The sequence below is a fragment of the Boleophthalmus pectinirostris genome, unplaced genomic scaffold, assembly GCF_026225935.1.
Source record: "Boleophthalmus pectinirostris isolate CB_2022bp ecotype Guang Dong unplaced genomic scaffold, ASM2622593v1 HiC_scaffold_15, whole genome shotgun sequence".
Taxonomy (NCBI): domain Eukaryota; kingdom Metazoa; phylum Chordata; class Actinopteri; order Gobiiformes; family Gobiidae; genus Boleophthalmus; species Boleophthalmus pectinirostris.
Genome location: NW_026571070.1, coordinates 976,213 through 996,212, shown reverse-complemented (window position 1 = coordinate 996,212; position 20,000 = coordinate 976,213). Strand labels below are relative to the sequence as shown.

General features: G+C 53.0%; 1 protein-coding gene across 1 annotated transcript in view; it reads right to left on the bottom strand.

The window, feature by feature from the left end:
• Positions 1-20,000, bottom strand: part of LOC110173959 (dynein axonemal heavy chain 5-like) — a 102,650-nt gene that overhangs the window by 71,932 nt on the left and 10,718 nt on the right. The window contains 20 exon segments of the mRNA XM_055151203.1: positions 919-1,047; positions 2,785-2,940; positions 5,299-5,409; positions 5,484-5,637; positions 6,844-7,043; positions 7,933-8,061; positions 8,507-8,618; positions 8,710-8,872; positions 9,076-9,212; positions 9,298-9,416; positions 11,938-12,078; positions 12,143-12,397; positions 12,863-12,943; positions 13,110-13,206; positions 13,612-13,702; positions 14,088-14,196; positions 15,857-16,002; positions 16,157-16,280; positions 18,246-18,333; positions 19,583-19,671. Of these exon segments, the coding sequence (XP_055007178.1) occupies positions 919-1,047; positions 2,785-2,940; positions 5,299-5,409; positions 5,484-5,637; positions 6,844-7,043; positions 7,933-8,061; positions 8,507-8,618; positions 8,710-8,872; positions 9,076-9,212; positions 9,298-9,416; positions 11,938-12,078; positions 12,143-12,397; positions 12,863-12,943; positions 13,110-13,206; positions 13,612-13,702; positions 14,088-14,196; positions 15,857-16,002; positions 16,157-16,280; positions 18,246-18,333; positions 19,583-19,671 (2,631 nt within the window).

Below are 20,000 nucleotides of genomic sequence, written 5' to 3'. Positions count from 1 at the left end.
AATTTAATTTGAGCCTGAGACGATTTAAAACACACAGATTATTTTAGTTCTGACCAGGACTAAACCAGGACTAAACCAGGTCTAAACCAGGTCTAAACCAGGACTAAACCACTAAACCAGGTCTAAACCAGGTAAACTAAACCAGGTCTAAACCAGGTCTAAACCACTAAACAGGTCTAAACCAGGTAAACCAGGACTAAACCAGGACTAAACCAGGTCTTAAAACCAGGACTAAACTAAACCAGGACTAAACCAGGTCTAAACAGGACTAAACCAGGAAACGGTCTAAACCAGGACTAAACCAGGTCTAAACCAGGTCTAAACCAGGACTCCCAGGACTAAACCAGGACTAAACCAGGACTAAACCAGGACTAAACTCTAAACCAGGTAAACCAGGTAAACCAGGTCTAAACCAGGTCTAAACCAGGACTAAACCAGGACTAAACCAGGTAAACCAGGTAAACCAGGTAAACTAAACCAGGTCTAAACCAGGTCTAAACCAGGTCTAAACTAAACCAGGACTAAAACCAGGACTAAACCAGGAAAACCAGGACTAAACCAGGACTAAACCAGGACTCTCTAAACCAAAACCAGGATAAACCAAGGACTAAACCAGGTCTAAACCAGGTCTAAACCAGGTCTAAACCAGGTCTAAAACCTAAACCAGGACTAAACCAGGTTCTAAACCAGGTCTTCTAAACAGGACTAAACCAGGACTAAACCAGGTCTAAACCAGGACTAAACCAGGTCTAAACCAGGACTAAACCAGGTCTAAACCACCAGGACTAAACCAGGTCTAAACCAGGACTAAACCAGGTCTAAACCAGGTCTAAACCAGGAAACCAGGTAAACCAGGTCTAAACCAGGTCTAAACCAGGTCTAAACCAGGTCTAAACCAGGTCTAGCCCGTGTTGGTACCTGGGCCAGGACAGGTTGAGTCAGGTCGACGCTCTCTCCCTCCTGAGACTCAAAACTCAACATCTGGTCGTAGTTTTTCTCGTTGAAGACGACGCGGTTCAAGTTATCGAAGAGACTGAGCAGGTGAACCTACGGACGACAGGAGTGTGTCAGGTCCCTCCCCGCGTGTGTCAGGTCCCTCCTGTGTGTGTCAGGTCCCTCCTGTGTGTCAGGTCCCTCCCCGTGTGTCAGGTCCCTCCGTGTGTGTCAGGTCCCTCCCCGCGTGTGTCAGGTCAGGTCCCTCCCCGTGTGTGTCAGGTCCCTCCTGTGTGTGTCAGGTCCCTCCCCGTGTGTGTCAGGTCCCTCCCCGCGTGTGTCAGGTCCCTCCTGTGTGTGTCAGGTCCCTCCCCGTGTGTGTCAGGTCCCTCCCCGTGTGTGTCAGGTCCCTCCCCGTGTGTGTCAGGTGTGTGTCAGGTCCCTCCCGTGTGTGTCAGGTCCCTCCCCGTGTGTGTCAGGTCCCCTCCTGTGTGTGTCAGGTCCCTCCTGTGTGTGTCAGGTCCCTCCTGTGTGTGTCAGGTCCCTCCTGTGTGTGTCAGGTCCCTCCCCGTGTGTGTGTCAGGTCCCTCCCCGTGTGTGTGTCAGGTCCCTCCCTCCCCGTGTGTGTCAGGTCCCTCCCCGTGTGTGTCAGGTCCCTCCTGTGTGTGTCAGGTCCTCCCCGTGTGTGTCAGGTGTCCCCTCCTGTGTGTGTCAGGTCCCTCCTGTGTGTGTCAGTCCCTCTGTGTGTGTCAGGTCCTCCCCGTGTGTGTCAGGTCCCTCCTGTGTGTGTCAGGTCCCTCCTGTGTGTGTCAGGTCCCTCCTGTGTGTGTCAGGTCCCTCCCCGCGTGTGTCAGGTCCCTCCCCGTGTGTCGTGTGTGTCAGGTCCCTCCCCCGCGTGTGTCAGGTCCCTCCCCGGTGTGTCAGGTCCCTCCCCGCGTGTGTCAGGTCCTCCCGCGTGTGTCAGGTCCCTCCCGTGTGTGTCAGGTCCCCCTGGTGTGTGTCAGGTCCCTCCCCGTGTGTGTCAGGGACCTGGATGGTGTGTGTCAGGGACCTGGATGGCGTGTGTCAGGGACCTGGATGGTGTGTGTCAGGGACCTGGATGGTGTGTGTCAGGGACCTGGATGGCGTGTGTCAGGGACCTGGATGGCGTGTGTCAGGGACCTGGATGGTGTGTGTCAGGGACCTGGATGGTGTGTGTCAGGGACCTGGATGGTGTGTGTCAGGTCCCTCCCCGTGTGTGTCAGGTCCCTCTCGTGTGTGTCAGGTCCCTCCCCGTGTGTGTCAGGGACCTGGATGGTGTGTGTCAGGGACCTGGATGGCGTGTGTCAGGGACCTGGATGGTGTGTGTCAGGGACCTGGATGGTGTGTGTCAGGTCCCTCTCGTGTGTGTCAGGGACCTGGATGGCGTGTGTCAGGGACCTGGATGGCGTGGTCAGTTGTGTCAGGACCTGGATGGTCGTGTGTCAGGGACCTGGATGGTGTGTGTCAGGGACCTGGATGGTGTGTGGTCCTCAGGGACCTGGATGGATGGCGTGTGTGTCAAGGGACCTGGATGGCGTGTGTCAGGGACCTGGATGGCGTGTGTCAGGGACCTGGATGGCGTGTGTCAGGGACCTGGATGGTGTGTCAGGTGTGTGTGGTCAGGGACCTGGATGGTGGTGGTGTCAGGGACCTGGATGGTGTGTGTCAGGTCCTCTTCTTGTGTGTCAGGGACCTGGATGGTGTGTGTCAGGGACCTGGATGGTGTGTGTCAGGTGTGGTGGTCCCTCTCAGTGTGTGTCAGGGACCTGGATGGTGTGTGTCAGGGACCTGGATGGTGTGTGTCAGGTCCCTCTTGTGTGTGTCAGGGACCTGGATGGTGTGTGAGTCCGAGGCTTGGCCCAGAATCTCCAGCAGAGTCGGATCTGACACGAAGAAAAACCTGGGGAAGATCAGACGCTTCTTCTCCAAATATCCAGACAGAGACTTTTGACACACGTCCAACTGCTCCAACAGGTGAGGAAACATCTGAGGACAAGAGCAGGACTAGACCAGGACTAGACCAGGACTGAACCAGGACTAGACCAGGACTAGACCAGGACTAGACCAGGACCAGGACTAGACCAGGAACTGACCAGGACTAGACCAGGACTAGACCAGGACTGAACCAGGACTAGACAGGACTAGACCAGGGACAGGACTGGACCAGGACTAGACCAGACTACCAGGACTAGACAGGACTACCAGGAACCAGGACTAGACTAGACAGGACTAGACCAGGACTGAACCAGGACTAGGACTAACCAGGACTAGACCAGGACTAGAGACCAGGACTAGACCAGGACTGACTAGACCAGGACTAGGACTAGACAGACTAGACCAGACTAGACCAGGACTAGACCAGGACGAACAGGACTAGACCAGGACTAGGGACTAGACCAGGACTAGACCAGGACTAGACCAGGACTAGACCAGGACTAGACCAGGACTAGGACCAGGACTAGGACTGAACCAGGACTACCAGGACTAGACCAGGACTAGACCAGGACCCAGGACTAGACCAGGACTAGACAGGACTAGACAGGACTAGACCAGGACTGAGAACCAGGACTAGACCAGGACTAACCGACCACCAGGACTGACCAGGACTGAACAGGACTAGACCAGGACTAGACCAGGACTAGACTAGACCAGGACTAGACCAGGACTAGGACCAGGACCCAGGACTGGACTAGACCAGGACTAGACCAGGACTGACCAGGACTGAGACCTAGGGACTAGACCAGGACCAGGACTAGACAGGACTAGACCAGGACTGAGACCAGGACTAGACTAGACCAGGACTAAAACCAGGACTAGACCAGGACTAGACTAGGGACTAGACCAGGACTAGACCAGACTGAGACCAGGACTATAGACCAGGACTAGACCAGGACTATAGACCAGGACTAGACCAGGACTATAGACCAGGACTAGACCAGGACTAGACCAGGACTAGACCAGGACTAGACCAGGACTATAGACCAGGACTAGACCAGGACTAGACAGGACTAGACCAGGACCCAGGACTAGACCAGGACTAGGACTACTAGGACCAGGACCCAGGACTAGACTACCAGGACTAGAAAGGACTAGACCAGGACTAGACCAGGACTAGACCAGGACTGAACCAGGGACTAGACCAGGACTAGACCAGGACCAGGACTAGACCAGGACTAGACAGACTAGCAGGACTAACCAGACCAGGACCAGGACTAGACCAGGACTAGACCAGGACTAGACCAGACTAGACAGACAGACCAGAACTAGACCAGGACTAGACCAGGACTAGACCAGGACTAACCAGGACTAGGACCAGGACTAGACTAGACCCAGGACTAACCAGGACTAGAACAGGACTAGACCAGGACTACCAGGACTAGACCAGGACTAGACCAGGACTGACCAGGACCCAGGACCAGGACTAGACCAGGACTAGACCAGGACTAGACCAGGACTGAACCAGGACTAGACAGGACTGGACCAGGACTAGACCAGGACTAGACCACTAGGACTAGACCAGGACTAGACCAGGACTAGACCAGGACTGAAACCAGGACTAGACCAGGACTAGACCAGGACTGAAACCAGGACTAGACCAGGACTGACCAGGACTAGACCAGGACTAGACCAGGACTAGACCAGGACTGAACCAGGACTAGGACTAGACCAGGACTAGACCAGGACCAGGACTAGACCAGGACTGAACCAGCTCCAAGACCAGGACTAGACCAGGACTAGACCAGGACTAGACCAGGACTGACCAGGACTGAGGACTAGACCAGGACTAGACCAGGACTAGACCAGGACTAGGGACTAGACCAGGACTAGACCAGGACTAGACCAGGACTAGACCAGGACTGAACCAGGACTAGACCAGGACTAGACCAGGACTAGACCAGGACTAGACCAGGACTAGACCAGACTAGGGACCCAGGACTAGACCAGGACTAGGACCCAGGACTAGACAGGACTCAGGACTAGACCAGGACTAGACCAGGACTAACCAGGACTAGACCAGACTAGACAGGACTGGACCAGGACTAGACCAGGACCAGGACTGACCAGGACTGAACCAGGACTAGACACCAGACCAGGACTAAACCAGGACTAGACCAGGACTAGACCAGGACTAGACCAGGACTGGACCAGGACTAGACCAGGACTAGACCAGGACTGAACCAGGACTAGACCAGGACTGGACCAGGACCCAGGACTGGACTGGACCAGGACTAGACCAGGACTAGACCAGGACTAGACCAGGACTAGACCAGGAGTGAACCAGGACTGAACCAGGACTGGACCAGGACTAGACCAGGACTAGACCAGGACTGGACCAGGACTGACCTGTGTGAGGGTGTCGTCGCCCACGCAGCACTGCAGGACGTTGGGCACATCGTGGGCGCGCTGCATGATCCTCTGCCACGACTTATCGATGACCTGGAACCTCCTCGCCTCCTGAGAACCAGACCGGGTCTACGTCAGGACTAAACCAGGACTAGACCAGGACTAAAGCAAGACTAAATGAGGACCTGAGGGAGCTGCTTGGCGATGTCTCCTCCCACAAACACGGCCTCCAGGTAAATCCACAGGTTCTGGACACTGAGCCACTTCTCCAGGATTTCAGCAGAACCCGACAACTTCTGAACCCACTGCTGGATCTGAGGCCGGAACGGAGCGTTGTACCTGAGAGAGGACGAAGACGGACACAGGTGAGGCCCGGGACACAGGTGAGGCCCGGGGACACAGGTGAGGCCCGGGGACACAGGTGAGGCACACAGGTGAGGCCCGGGACACAGGTGAGGCACACAGGTGAGGCCCGGGGACACAGGTGAGGCCCGGGACACAGGTGAGGCCCGGGACACAGGTGAGGCCCGGGGACACAGGTGAGGCCCGGGGACACAGGTGAGGCCCGGGACACAGGTGAGGCCCGGGGACACAGGTGAGGCCCGGGACACAGGTGAGGGCCCGGGACACAGGTGAGGGTCCAGGGACACAGGTGAGGCCCAGGGACACAAGGTGAGGCCCGGGACACAGGTGAGGCCCGGGGACACAGGTGAGGCCCCAGGGACACAGGTGAGGCCCGGGACACAGGTGAGGCCCGGGACACAGGTGAGGGCCCAGGGACACAGGTGAGGGCCCAGGGACACAGGTGAGGCCCGGGACACAGGTGAGGCCCGGGACACAGGTGAGGCCCGGGGACACAGGTGAGGGTCCAGGACACAGGTGAGGCCCAGGGACACAAGTTTGCTAACTCGACTCACTGAACTGTTGCTGACTCGACTCACTGAACTGTTGGTGACTCGAGTCACTGACCTGTTGCTGACTCGACTCACTGACCTGTTGGTGACTTGACTCACTGACCTGTTGCTGACTCGAGTCACTGACCTGTTGCTGACTCGACTCACTGACCTGTTGGTGACTCGAGTCACTGACCTGTTGCTGACTCGACTCACTGACCTGTTGGTGACTCGACTCACTGACTTGTTCCTGACTCGACTCACTGACCTGTTGCTGACTCGATTCACTGACCTGTTGGTGACTTGACTCACTGACCTGTGGCTGACTTGAGTCACTGACCTGTTGCTGACTCGACTCACTGACCTGTTGGTGACTTGACTCACTGACCTGTTGCTGACTCGAGTCACTGACCTGTTGCTGACTCGACTCACTGAACTGTTGGTGACTCGAGTCACTGACCTGTTGCTGACTCGACTCACTGACCTGTTGCTGACTCGACTCACTGACCTGTTGCTGACTCGACTCACTGACCTGTTGCTGACTCGAGTCACTGACCTGTTGGTGACTCGACTCACTGACCTGTTGGTGACTCGACTCACTGACCTGTTGCTGACTCGAGTCACTGACCTGTTGGTGACTCGACTCACTGACCTGTTGCTGAGCAGGGACGTCAGGACCATCAGACTGTCCTCCATGTTGGACAGTTTCTCTGTGATGTCACTTCCTCTGAGCAGCAGTTCCCCTCGAGTCCTGAAGGGGGCGAAGCTCAGACTGTGAGCGCTCCACTCGTCCTGCACCTCCCGCAGTTTGGACTCGATGTCCTTCTGTTTGAGCGCACTCACGCATATGTCCTACAGAGACACAGAGACAGGTGACATGTGTCCTACAGAGACAGAGACAGGTGACATGTGTCCTACAGAGACACAGAGACAGGTGACATGTGTCCTACAGAGACAGAGAGACAGGTGACATGTGTCCTACAGAGACAGAGACAGGTGACATGTGTCCTACAGAGACAGAGACAGGTGACATGTGTCCTACAGAGACAGAGAGACAGGTGACATGTGTCCTACAGAGACAGAGAGACAGGTGACATGTGTCCTACAGAGACAGGTAACATGTGTCCTACAGAGACAGAGACAGAGTGACAGGTGACATGTGTCCTACAGAGACAGAGACACAGGTAACATGTGTCCTACAGAGACAGAGACAGGTAACATCTGTCCTACAGAGACACAGAAACAGGTGACATGTGTCCTACAGAGACAGAGACAGGTGACATGTGTCCTACAGAGACACAGAGACAGGTGACATGTGTCCTACAGAGACACAGAGACAGGTGACATGTGTCCTACAGAGACAGAGACAGGTGACATGTGTCCTACAGAGACACAGAGACAGGTAACATGTGTCCTACAGAGACAGAGGTAACATGTGTCCTACAGAGACAGAGACACAGGTAACATGTGTCCTACAGAGACACAGAGACAGGTAACATGTGTCCTACAGAGACAGAGACAGGTAACATGTGTCCTACAGAGACACAGACAGGTAATGTGTCCTACAGAGAGAAGGAGACACATACTAAGAAGTACAAGTAACCTAGGACTAAACCAGGACTAAACCAGGACTAAATCAGGACTAAACCAGGACTACAGCAGGACTACAGCAGGACTAGACCTGGACTAGACCTGGACTACAGCAGGACTAGACCTGGACTAGCCGTGGACCTGAGTTCACCTCGATGTCGTCTTTGTGCTGCAGCAGTGGAGCCTTCATGACGTCTCGGAGACAAAACGACTCGGACTGAACCTGGAAACTGTGGGCGGTGACTTCAGAGAGACGCTCCCAGTGACGAGGCAGAAGAGCCTGGAGACAAACGGGAGAAGACAGGTCTAAACCAGGTCTAAACCAGGTCTAAACCAGGTCTAAACCAGGTCTAAACCAGGTCTAAACCAGGTCTAAACCAGGTCTAAACCGGTCTAAGTCTAAACCGGGTCTAAACCGGGTCTAAACCAGGTCTAAACCCAGGTCTAAACCAGGTCTAAAACCAGGTCTAAACCAGGTCTAAACCAAACGGTCTAAACCGGTCTAAACTAAACCGGGTCTAAACCGGGTCTAAACCGGGTCTAAACCAGGTCTAAACCAGGTCTTAACCGGGTCTAAACCTGTTCTAAACCAGGTCTAAACTAAACCAGGTCTAAACCAGGTCTTAACCGGGTCTAAACCTGTTCTAAACCAGGTCTAACCCAGGTCTAACCCAGGTCTAACCCAGGTCTAAACCAGGTCTAACCCGGGTCTAAGAGGAGCGTACCTTGCTGGCCATCATGCAGAGCAGGGGGCAGGTGTCGGTGAAGTCGTCGATGGTTTTCTTCAGGTCTTTAAACGCCTGTCGCTCCTTCAGAGCTTTGGGCAACTTCCTGATCCTGAAAGAGACACACACAAAGTCTGAACACCAACCACAGTCCGGATTAGTCCTGGTTTAGTTCCAGGTCAGTCCTGGTTCTAGTCCTGGACCTGTTCTGGAAGTCCTGCAGCTCGGCGTTGATCTTGTCGACGTCCAGTTGAGTCCAGCGCAGTTCGTGGTATCTCCTGACGGTGGCGCTCACACAGTCGTACAGAGAGTAGAGTTTAGAGAGAAGAGACAGTTCCCGGCGGATCTTCTGCAGCTCCGGGTACTCTGAGGAGCAACAACAAACTGAACCAGGTCTAACCCGGGTCTGGACCGGGTCTAACCCGGGTCTGAACCGGGTCTAACCCGGGTCTGAACCGGGTCTAACCCGGGTCTGAACCGGGTCTAACCCGGGTCTGAACCGGGTCTAACCCGGGTCTGAACCGGGTCTAACTCGGGTCTGAACCAGGTCTAACTCAGGTTTTTTTTACCGCTGACGGTGAGTCCGAACAGCTCCTCTCCTCCTGAGCAGGTGATGAACCTGCTCCACAGCTCCTCCATGGTCCGGTTGAAGTTCTGCAGACGCTCAGAGGCCTCAGAGGGAGCCAGGCCCTCCACCCCAGGACCACTGTGGACCAGGACACAGGGTCAGGTTTAGTCCTGGTTTAGTTCTGGTCCAGTCCTGGTCCAGTCCTGGTCTAGTCCTAGTTTACCGTTGGTTGTAGTCTTGGCAGAAGGTCTTGACGTTGATCTGGAAGCTCTGCACTGACGTCAGCAGCTCCGTCTTCATCCTGGGCTCCATTTGGATCAGAGAGTCCTGGGTCTGGACCACCTGAGGACCAGACTGGGTTAGTTCTGGTTCAGTCCTGGTCTGGTCTGGCTCCAGTGGTACTGCAGGGCGTCTGTTCTCTCTGTGTTTAGTACTGGTTTAGTTGTGGTTTGGTCCTGGTTTAGTCCTGGTCCTGGTCCTGGTCCTGGTCTGGTCCTGGTCTGGTCTGGTCCTGGTCCTGGTCTGGTCCTGGTCTGGTCTGGTCCTGGTCCTGGTCCTGGTCTGGTCTGGTCTGATCTGGTCCTGATCTGGTCTGGTCTGGTCCTGGTCCTGGTCCTGGTCCTGGTCCTGGTCTCCTGGTCCTGGTCTGGTCTGGTCTGGTCCTGGTCCTGGTCTGGTCTGGTCTGGTCCTGGTCTGGTCTGGTCTGGTCTGGTCTGGTCTGGTCTGGTCCTGGTCTGGTCTGGTCTGGTCGGTCTGGTCTGGTCAGTCCTGGTCTGGTCCTGGTCTGGTCTGGTCTGGTCTGGTCTGGTCTGGTCTGGTCTGGTCTGGTCTGGTCTGGTCTGGTCTGGTCTGGTCAGTCTGGTCTGGTCTGGTCTGGTCTGGTTCAGTCCTGGTCTGGTCAGTCGGTCTGGTCTGGTCTGGTCTGGTCTGGTCTGGTCCTGGTCTGGTCCTGGTCCTGGTCTGGTCTGGTTCAGTCTGGTCTGGTCTGGTCTGGTCTGGTCTGGTCTGGTTCAGTCTGGTCTGGTCTGGTCTGGTCCTGGTCTGGTCTGGTCTGGTCTGGTCAGTCCTGGTCTGGTCTGGTCTGGTCTGGTCTGGTCTGGTCCTGGTCTGGTCTGGTCTGGTCCTGGTCTGGTCTGAGTCCTGGTCTGGTCTGGTCTGGTCGGTCTGGTTCAGTCCTGGTCAGTGGTCTGGTCAGTCCTGGTCTGGTCAGTCCTGGTCTGGTCTGGTCTGGTCTGGTCTTGGTCTGGTCTGGTCTGGTCTGGTCTGGTTCAGTCCTGGTCTGGTCTGGTTTCAGTCTGGTTTGGTCTGGTCTGGTCTGTAGTCTGGTCTGGTCTGGTCTCGGTTGGTCAGGTCCTGGTCCTGGTCTGGTTGGTCTGGTCCTGGTTCAGTCTGTCTGGTCTGGTCTGGTCTGGTCTGGTCCTGGTCTGGTCTGGTCTGGTCTGGTCTGGTTCAGTGGTCTGGTCTGGTCTGGTCTGTCTGGTGGTCTGGTCAGTCTGGTCTGGTCTGGTCATGGTCTGTCTGGTCCTGGTCCTCAGTCTGGTCTGGTCTGGTCTGGTCTGGTCTGGTCTGTTCAGTCCTGGTCTGGTCTGGTCTGGTTGGTCTGGTTCAGTCTGGTTCTGGTCTCTGGTCAGTCTGGTCCGTCTGGTCTGGTCTGGTCTGGTCTGGTCTGGTCTGGTTTGGTCTGGTCTGGTCTGGTCTGGGTCTGGTCTGGTCTGGTCTGGTTCAGTCTGGTCTGGTCTGGTTCAGTCTGGTCTGGTCTGGTCTGGTTCAGTCTGGTCTGGTCTGGTTCAGTCTGGTCTGGTCTGGTTCAGTCTGGTCTGGTCTGGTCTGGTCCTGGTCTGGTCTGGTCTGGTCCGGTCTGGTCTGGTCTGGTCTGGTCTGGTTCAGTCTGGTCTGGTCTGTCTGGTCTGGTCAGTCTGGTCTGGTCTGGTCTGGTTCAGTCTGGTCTGGTCTGGTTGGTCTGGTCTGGTTCAGTCTGGTCTGGTCTGGTCTGGTCTGGTTCTGGTCTGGTCAGTCTGGTTTGGTCTGTCTGGTCTCTGGTCTGGTCTGGTCTGGTTGGTTCAGTCTGGTCTGGTCTGGTTCAGTCTGGTCTGGTCCTGGTCTGGTCTGGTCTGGTTCAGTCTGTCCTGGTCTGTCTGGTCCGGTTCTGGTCTGGTTTGGTCTGGTCTAGTTCAGTCTGGTCTGGTTCAGTCCGGTCTGGTCTGGTTCAGTCTGGTCTGGTCTGGTCTGGTCTGGTCTGGTTCAGTCTGGTTGGTCTGGTCTGGTCTGGTCTGGTCTGGTCTGGTCAGTCTGGTCTGGTCTGGTTCAGTCTGGTCTGGTCTGGTCTGGTCCGGTCTGGTCCGGTCTGGTCTGGTTCAGTCTGGTTCTGGTCTGTCTGGTCCGTCTGGTCCGGTCTGGTCCTGGTCTGGTTCGGTCTGGTCTGGTTCTGGTCTGGTCTGGTCTGGTCCTGGTCTGGTCCGGTCTGGTCTGGTTGGTCTGGTTGGTCTGGTCTGGTCTGGTCTGGTCTGGTCTGGTCTGTCAGTTCAGTCTGGTTCAGTCTGGTTCAGTGGGTCTGTTCCAGTCTTGGTCTCTGGTCTGGTTGGTCTGGTCTGGTTGGTCCGGTCTGGTCTGGTCTGGTCTGGTCTGGTTTGGTCTGGTCTGGTTCAGTCTGGTCTGGTCTGGTTCAGTCTGGTCTGGTCTGGTTCAGTCTGGTCTGGTCTGGTCTGGTCAGTGGTCTGGTTAGTCTGGTCTGGGTCTGGTTCAGTCTGGTTCAGGTCTGGTCTGGTTCTGGTCTGGTCAGTCTGGTCGGTCTGTCTGTCTCTGTTGGTCCAGTCTGGTCTGGTCTGGTTCAGTCTGGTTCAGTCTGGTTCAGTCTGGTCTCACTAGCGCCTGCAGCTGGCTCCAGTGGTACTGCAGGGCGTCTGTTTTCTCGGTGTTGAAGTGCAGTTGGTGTTTGAGGAGGAGGGAGACAGTTTCTTCGATCTCAGCGATGGAGGCGTCGATGTGAATTTCCTCGTCTCGTATCTGAAACACGTTGGTTTTATACAGAAAAATAAAAATCCACATTTGTAAAACGCGGCGGCCGCACCTGTCGGAGCGTCGCCATGGCGCCGCGGACGTCCTCCAGGTCCGTGATCGGTCGCTGCAGACGTTTGATGGCCGCGTCCACGAAGGAGGAGACCTGGTCCATGTGCGCGGACGCCCGGCGGTTCAGGGCGGAGCCAAACGCTCGCTTCCACTGAGCGCAGACGGACTTAACGGAGCGTTTGAACCGGGCCGAGTCCAGGACCAACCAGCCCACGGTCCAGAGACCAGAGACGGACTCGACCTGGGACTCCAGGTCCTGCAAAACATCACATGATAAACCAGGACTAAACCAGGACTAAACCAGGACTAAACCAGGTCTAAACCAGGTCTAAACCAGGACTAAACCAGGACTAAACCAGGACTAAACCAGGTCTAAACCAGGACTAAAACCAGGTAAAACTAAACCAGGACTAAACCAGGTCTAAAACCAGGACTAAACCAGGTCTAAACCAGGACTAAACCAGGACCCAGGACTAAACCAGGACTAAACCAGGTCTAAACCAGGTAAACCAGGACTAAACCAGGTACTAAACCAGGACTAAACCAGGACTATACCAGGACTAAACCAGGTCTAAACCAGGACTAAACCAGGACTAAACCAGGTCTAAACCAGGTCTAAACCAGGACTAAACCAGGACTAAACCAGGACTATAACAGGACTAAACCAGGTCTAAACCAGGACTAAACCAGGACTAAACCAGTCCCAGGTCTCAGGACTCACAGAGTAATGTTGGATCTGGGCGCTGAACTCGGGCAGAGACGGTTTGGACTCGAGGAAAACCTGGACCTGCTCCTCTGGATCCTGGACACAAACTCAGGATGAACAAACTGGAGCTGGAGTGAAAACCAGGACAAGACCTAAGACCAGATTTAAACCCAGGAGGACAAGACCTAAGACCAGACTTAAACCCAGGAGGACGGGTTGGTGGTTCGATGCCCGTGCACAGGTGCGTTGCTCGTGCACAGACCTGGAGCCAGAGGGAGGAGAAGTGTGTGAGTCCGTTTAAAGTCTCGACCGTGGAGAATCTGAGCGACGACACCGCGGCTCCTAACTGCAACACCAACCTGAAACACAAGAACCAAACCAGGACTAAACCAGGACCAAACCAGGACTAAACCAGGACTAAACCAGGACTAAACCAGGACTGAACCAGGACTAAACCAGGACTGAACCAAACCAGGACTAAACCAGGACTAAACCAGGAAAAACCAGGACTAAACCAGGACTAAACCAGGACTAAACCAGGACTAAACTAAACTAGGACTGAACTAGGACTGAACCAGGACTAAACCAGGACTAAACTAGGACTGAACTAGGACTGAACCAGGACTAAACCAGGTAAACTAAACCAGGTCTAAACCAGGACTAAACCAGGACTAAACTAGGACTGAACTAGGACTGAACCAGGACTGAACCAGGACTAAACCAGGACTAAATCAGGACTAAACCAGGACTGAACCAGGACTCACTTGCTGATGTCTTTGTGTTCTGACACGAGTCTCTCGACAGGTTTCAGAACAGGATTCTTCACAGGGACGTCTCCTCCTGCAGCCTGATCCACTGAAAAACTACAGGGTCAAACCAAACAACTACAGGTCTAAACCCAGAACTAACCAGGTCTAACTAAACCAGGTCTAACCCAGATAAACCAGGTCTAACCCAGGACTAAACCAGGTCTAACCCAGAACTAAACCAGGTCTAACCCAGAACTAAACCAGGTCTAACCCAGAACTAAACCAGGTCTAACCCAGAACTAAACCAGGTCTAACCCAGAACTAAACCAGGTCTAACCCAGAACTAAACCAGGTCTAACCAGAACTAAACCAGGTCTAACCCAGAACTAAACCAGGTCTAACCCAGAACTAAACCAGGTCTAACCCAGAACTAAACCAGGTCTAACCCAGAACTAAACCAGGTCCAGCCCAGAACTAAACCAGGTCCAGGCCAGGTGTGGGTTGCACCTGCTGCTGGAGGTGGTGCAGGTGGGCGTAGGTCCACAGAGGAACGTCTTTAGTCACAGACAGGAGCAGAGACACGAGTCTGTTCACGGAGACCTGGAGGAACAAGAGGGAAGGACAGTAAACGACGGGTCAGAGGGAAGTCTGGTCGTCTGCAGTGACCCGTCCCTCTGTCTCTCTTTAAATCTGTCTTTAAATCTGTCTTTAAATCTGTCTTTAAATCTGATCTGGGCCCTGGTCAGATGGAGCCTGACACCCTCCTGGAGCAGAGCGAGGGTCTGGGTTTGGTCTGGGTTTGGTCTGGGTTTTGGTCTGGGTTTGGGCGAGTTGAAGGTCCCTCTGACAGAGGCTCCGCCAGACGTTCCCAACAGACCCTCACTACACGCTTGGTCCTGCCAGGTCTTTCCGGCTTCCTCCTCCGCCAGCGAAACCAACTCACAACCAGGTGGTGATCAGTTGACAGCTCAGCCCTCTTCTTGTCCAAGACACGCGGCCGGAGGTCAGACGACACGACTACAAAGTCGATCATCGACCTCCGGCCGAGGGTGTCCTGGTGCCACGTGCACTTATGGACCTTGTGCTGGAACATGGTGTTGGTTATGGACAAACTGTGACTAGCACAGAAGTCCAATAACAAAACACCACTCGGGTTCAGATCAGGGAGGCCGTTCCTCCCAATCACCCCTCTCCAAGTGTCACTGTCACTGCCCACGTGGGCGTTGAAGTCCCCCAGGAGAACAACGGAGTCCCCGGTCAGTGCACTGTCTAGTACCCCTCCCAAGGACTCCAAGAAGGCCGGGTACTCGAGTACTCAGCACTGCTGTTCGGCCCGTAGGCCGACACCACAGTGAGAGACCTGTCCCGACCAAGGCGCAGGGAGCGACCCTCTCGTTCCCCGAACCCGAAGCGCACTGAGCGGGGGCGACCCACCGCCCCCCCCCCCCCCCTGAACTGTGGGGCAATGACACCAGCCCCGCCGCCCCCCCCCCCACACCAGCTCCGCTCCCCCCCACACCACCCCACCCAGCGTCGCCCGCCGCCCCTCCCACACCAGCTGCCACACACAGCTCCACACCCAGCTCGCCGCCGCCCCCCCCCACACCAGCTCGCCACGCCCCCGCCGCCGCCAACACCCACACCAGTCCAGCCTCTCAAAGGGGTCCAGGAAAGGAGTCCAGCCCCCTCAAGGAGTTGTTCCAGCCCAAACTGTGCGTGGAGGTGAGGCCGACTATATCTAGTCGGTAACGCTCAACCTCCCGCACAAGCTCAGGCTCCTCCCCCCAGCGAGGTGACATGTCCCCAGAGCCACAGTCTCCATGTCCCGAGATCCGGTCGTCGAGGTCCCCGCCGTCGACTGCCGTCCAGATCCCTCTGCACCGGCCCCACATGGCTCCTCCTGCAGGTGGTGGGGCCGCGGAAGGACGGCCCCATGTCGCTCGTTCGGGCTGAGCCCGGCCGGGCCCCGTGGGGGGAGGCCCGCCCACCAGACGCTCGCCTTCGAGCTCCCACCCCAGGCGCCAATCCAGGGACGTAACTGGCCTCTGTGTGTTGCTCATCACGTGGAGCTTCTGAACCGTTCGTCTGACCCGTCCCCCAGGACCTGTTTGCCTTGGGAGACCAGGGGCATGAAGCCCCCGACAACAGAGCTCCCAGGATCATTTGGGCATCAAACCCTCCACCACCATAAGGTTAAAGGTTCAAGTCTTGTTCAGTTTAAATGTTGGAAAGTATGAGAGTACAGAGAACGTGTGAGTACCTGTATGTGGTCCAGACTGGGCTGGAGCACCACGCTGGGGATGCTCAGCTCTATGTCCGTCCTGAACAGAGGAGGAGCACAGGAGGCGCTGTGGAGCTTGTGCACAAACAGCCTCCTCTTCAACGAGCCCAGGGACAGTTTAGTGGCTGTGGACAGAGTTTAAATCAGTCCTAATGTGTGTGTCTGACCTCTGACCTCTGACCTCTGTGGATCCTTCTGTTCTAACTGGGATATTTTCAGTCACAGTTGTGTCAGGTCCTGGTTTAGGTTTGATCAGATTTATTCGATTAAAACCTTCACCTTTGACGAGCGCCTCTGTGTTCCTGTGGCACAGCTGACCAATCAGAGCGAAGCAGCAGCACGGCAAACAGGAAGTGCAGCGCGTCCTGTGTTTGGGGTCGGGCTGAAGGCACGAGAACGGATCCTGGACAAGAGAGAGAAACACCAAGAGAAACAGACTGAGAACAGTCGCCACGTTCACTTCATGTTTTTTAACTCCAAATTAATAGTTCTGAATTAAAATATTCTCCTTGGAGTTTACATGGAAATAATAAGTTTAAGTTTAATTCTGAATCATCATTTTCATTAAGAATTAGTGTTTACATGGACTTTTTAAAGTGGAATTAATTTTTATTCAGAATTAAATATTTTTTATGTGGAATTAAAGCTCTCATGTAAACGTGGCAGATGAGAGTCAGAGTTTAGGTCTTGTATATTTAAATATAAATATACATTTGGAGCCATGTTCCACATTAGGAATAGAAACTCATTTAGGGCAAAATTACGGAAGCTGAGAGTCACAACAAACGCAAACACCGCGACAAATACAAACGCCGCAACACATTTAAAAAAGCCAAGTGAAGAAGAAGAACGACAAAGTGAAAAGTAAAGGAACGGAGAAGTTGGAAACGTAAGTAAAAGTAATTTATTGTTTTATCATTATTTGTTTCACGTTGTTGTTCTTCTTCTTCACTTGCCGCTTGATCGTCCGTCGGAAAATAGAGTCCCACTGTCACTTCCATTGTGGCTTTTTGTTGTGTTGTGGCTTTTTGTTGTGTTGTGGCTTTTTGTTGTGTTGTGGTGTTTTGTTGTGTTGTGGCTTTTTGTTGTGTTGTGGCTTTTTGTTGTGTTTGTGGCTTTTTGTTTGTGTTGTGGCTTTTTGTTGTGGTTTTGTTGTTGTGCTTTTTGTTTGTGTTGTGTTTGTTGTGTTGTGGCGTTTGCGTTTGTTGTGGCTTTTTACTGTGTTGTGGCTTTTTGTTGTGTTGTGGCTTTTTGTTGTGTTGTGGCGTTTTGTTGTGTTGTGTGCGTTTGTGTGGCTTGTGGCTTTGTTGTGTTGTGGCTTTTTGTTGTGTTGTGGCTTTTTGTTGTGTTGTGGCTTTTTGTTGTGTTGTGGCGTTTTGTTGTGTTGTGTGCTTTTGTTTGTGTTGTGGCGTTTGTTGTGTTGTTTTTGTGGTGTGGCTTTTTGTTGTGTTGTGGCTTTTTGTTGTGTTGTGGCGTTTTTGTTGTGTTGTGCTTTTGTTGTTTTTGTTTTGTTGTTGTGGCTTGTTGTGGCTTTTTGTTGTGTTGTGGCGTTTGCGTTTGTTTGTGGCTTTTGTGTGTTGTGGCTTTTTGTTTTGTTGTGGCTTTTTTGTTGTGTTGTGGCTTTTTGTTGTGTTGTGGCTTTTTGTTGTGTTGTGGCTTTTTGTTGTGTTGTGGCTTTTTGTTGTGTTGTGGCTTTTTGTTGTGTTGTTGGTTTTGTTTGTTGTTGGCGTTTTGCGTTTGTTGTGGCTTTTTGTTGTGTGTTGTTTGTTGTGCTTTTTTTGTGTTGTGGTTTTTGTTGTGTGTGGCTTTTTGTTGTGTTGTGGCTTTTTGTTGTGTTGTGGCTTTTTGTTGTGTTGTGGCGTTTTGTTGTGTTGTGGCGTTTGTTGTTTGTTGTGGCTTTTTTTACTGTGTTGTGGCTTTTTGTTGTGTGTTGTGTGTTGTGGCTTTTTTGTGTTGTGTTGTTGTTTTTGTGGCTTTTTGTTGTTGTGTTGTTTGTGCGTTTGCGTTTGTTGTGGCTTTTTGTTGTGTTGTGGCTTTGCTTTTTGTTGTGTGTTGTGTGCTTTTTGTTTGTTGTGGCTTTTTGTTGTGTTGTGGCCTTTTGTTGTGGCTTTTTGCAGCTTCCGTACAAAATAATGAAATAAAACCCCAGGATCATGTGGAGAAGGTCCAGACCAACATCCTCAGGTCAGAATGAGGAGCCTCACAGCAGCAGCTTCAGAGAGGAGGCCACACTTTTCAATAGAAAGTGATTTGGAGTCGATGGAGCCAGAAGTGCGTCCGTGTTCACTTCCTGTCTGAAAAGCGGCGGCTGGAGGCGTCGCTCTGTCCACGCAGCGTCTACGGTCAGCGGGGGCGGAGGGACATTTACCTCCAGATGTGCAGCGTCGGACGGCTTCATCTTCCTCTTCAGCTCCTCCAGGAGTTCGTAGACGTAGAGCTCCACCTGCTGGCTCTGCCTGAACACACAAACAAACAAACTGTGGCGTGAAGCGGCAGAGTGGTTAGCCCGGCTCCTCTCGGTGAGGAGGCGGTGGGTTCGACTCCTGAGCTGTGAGTGGCGTGTTCCTGAGTACGTATCAGTGTCAGTATCGAGGAGATATAATAAAAAGTGGAAGATGAAGCAGATCTGGTGTTGTGTTGTTCTGGTCTCTGCTCACACTGCAAATGTCTCTGATCTGACCAAGATTTTAAAACTATCAGGTTATTCATCTTGTTTTCTGATTTATGATCTTCTTACTCGTTCTGAGATGCTTCTAGTCTAGACGTCGTTTATTTTAAGAGAACTTGTCTAGTAAAATGATGGACAGATCATTTCACTACTTTTAAGTCTTTTTCTGATAGATTTAAGTGTTTAGATCTTAAATTTTGGCCAAACTTTTTTGCAATATATTGGTATGAAATCTTCAAAATGACTTTATATTATTTTTTAATACAGAAATAACCCTAAAGACTGATCAAAGACTGATCTAAGGCTGCGTTCAGACTGCAGCCTGAAGTGACCCAAATCTGATTTTTTGGCTTTTATGTTCCTGTATCTGATCTTTTAATGACGTCTGAACGGCACAGATCCAAATTTTTCAAATGTGACTCAGGACACTTGGATCTGTGCTCCTGAATCTGATACATATCTGATCTTTAGACATGTGACTTCAGTCTGAACGGCCAAAGTGCATCCATCCACCTACACGTCATCAACAAGACACAAACGTCACTATTCTGCGCTGAAGCAGGTGGAAACCTGAACTGTAAAATCTCCAGGTGCTCGATGCTGCGACCATATTTGGACAACTTGTGTAAACACAGAGACGCTCGCTGCGGTTGACGCATGGGGTTGACGTCGTCGTGTCTCCAGTGTCACATGTGACACTTTCAGGCCGTTTACTGTTCACACTGGAGTCACATACAAGTCGCATTTAATTGGAAATGTGAACGACCTCGAAAAAACATCGGATTTCACAAAAAAATCGTAATTGAGCATTAAACCCTGCAGTCTGACCGAACCCCTCCCACTGTGTGACGACAGAAACATGCACCACATGACCAGTTCTGACCAATCAGGGCGAGAGCTGCTGGAGAAGAGTTAGTGCAGGCTCAGAGAAGCTTTTTAAAACACTTTTAGACACTTTGAGGATATGAACGTTTTTATGTTGTGAAAATACAGAAAACTCCTCCAAAACCCCTCACAGTTGGCAGGGATCAGATCACCCCCAGTTCACACCAAAGCGCAACGGCACGAGTGCAGCAGCACAGCACACGAGCAGCAGACGCTCTGCTTTAGATCCATTTGAACCAGTCTGACAATGTAACACCGACAGAGTCACACACGTCCAACGAGCGTCTGACGCTGACGCGCTGCTCCAGAGGCTGGACTTCTCATTTTACAGCTTCAACGGAGCGTCTCCAAGGTTTTTAGCAGGGAAAGACAGGAAATAAACACGCGGTGTCAAAATAAACTTCAAAATAACTTAACCAAAGTCAAGACACCGACATAAACAACGCGCTGTGTCCAAGGAAATGTTCATGATGGACGACGAAAATTTAATCCTCGATGTGGAGAAATATAACGTGATTTATGTCAGACACCAATTCTACAAGGACTCGGGACTAAACCAGAACTGAACCA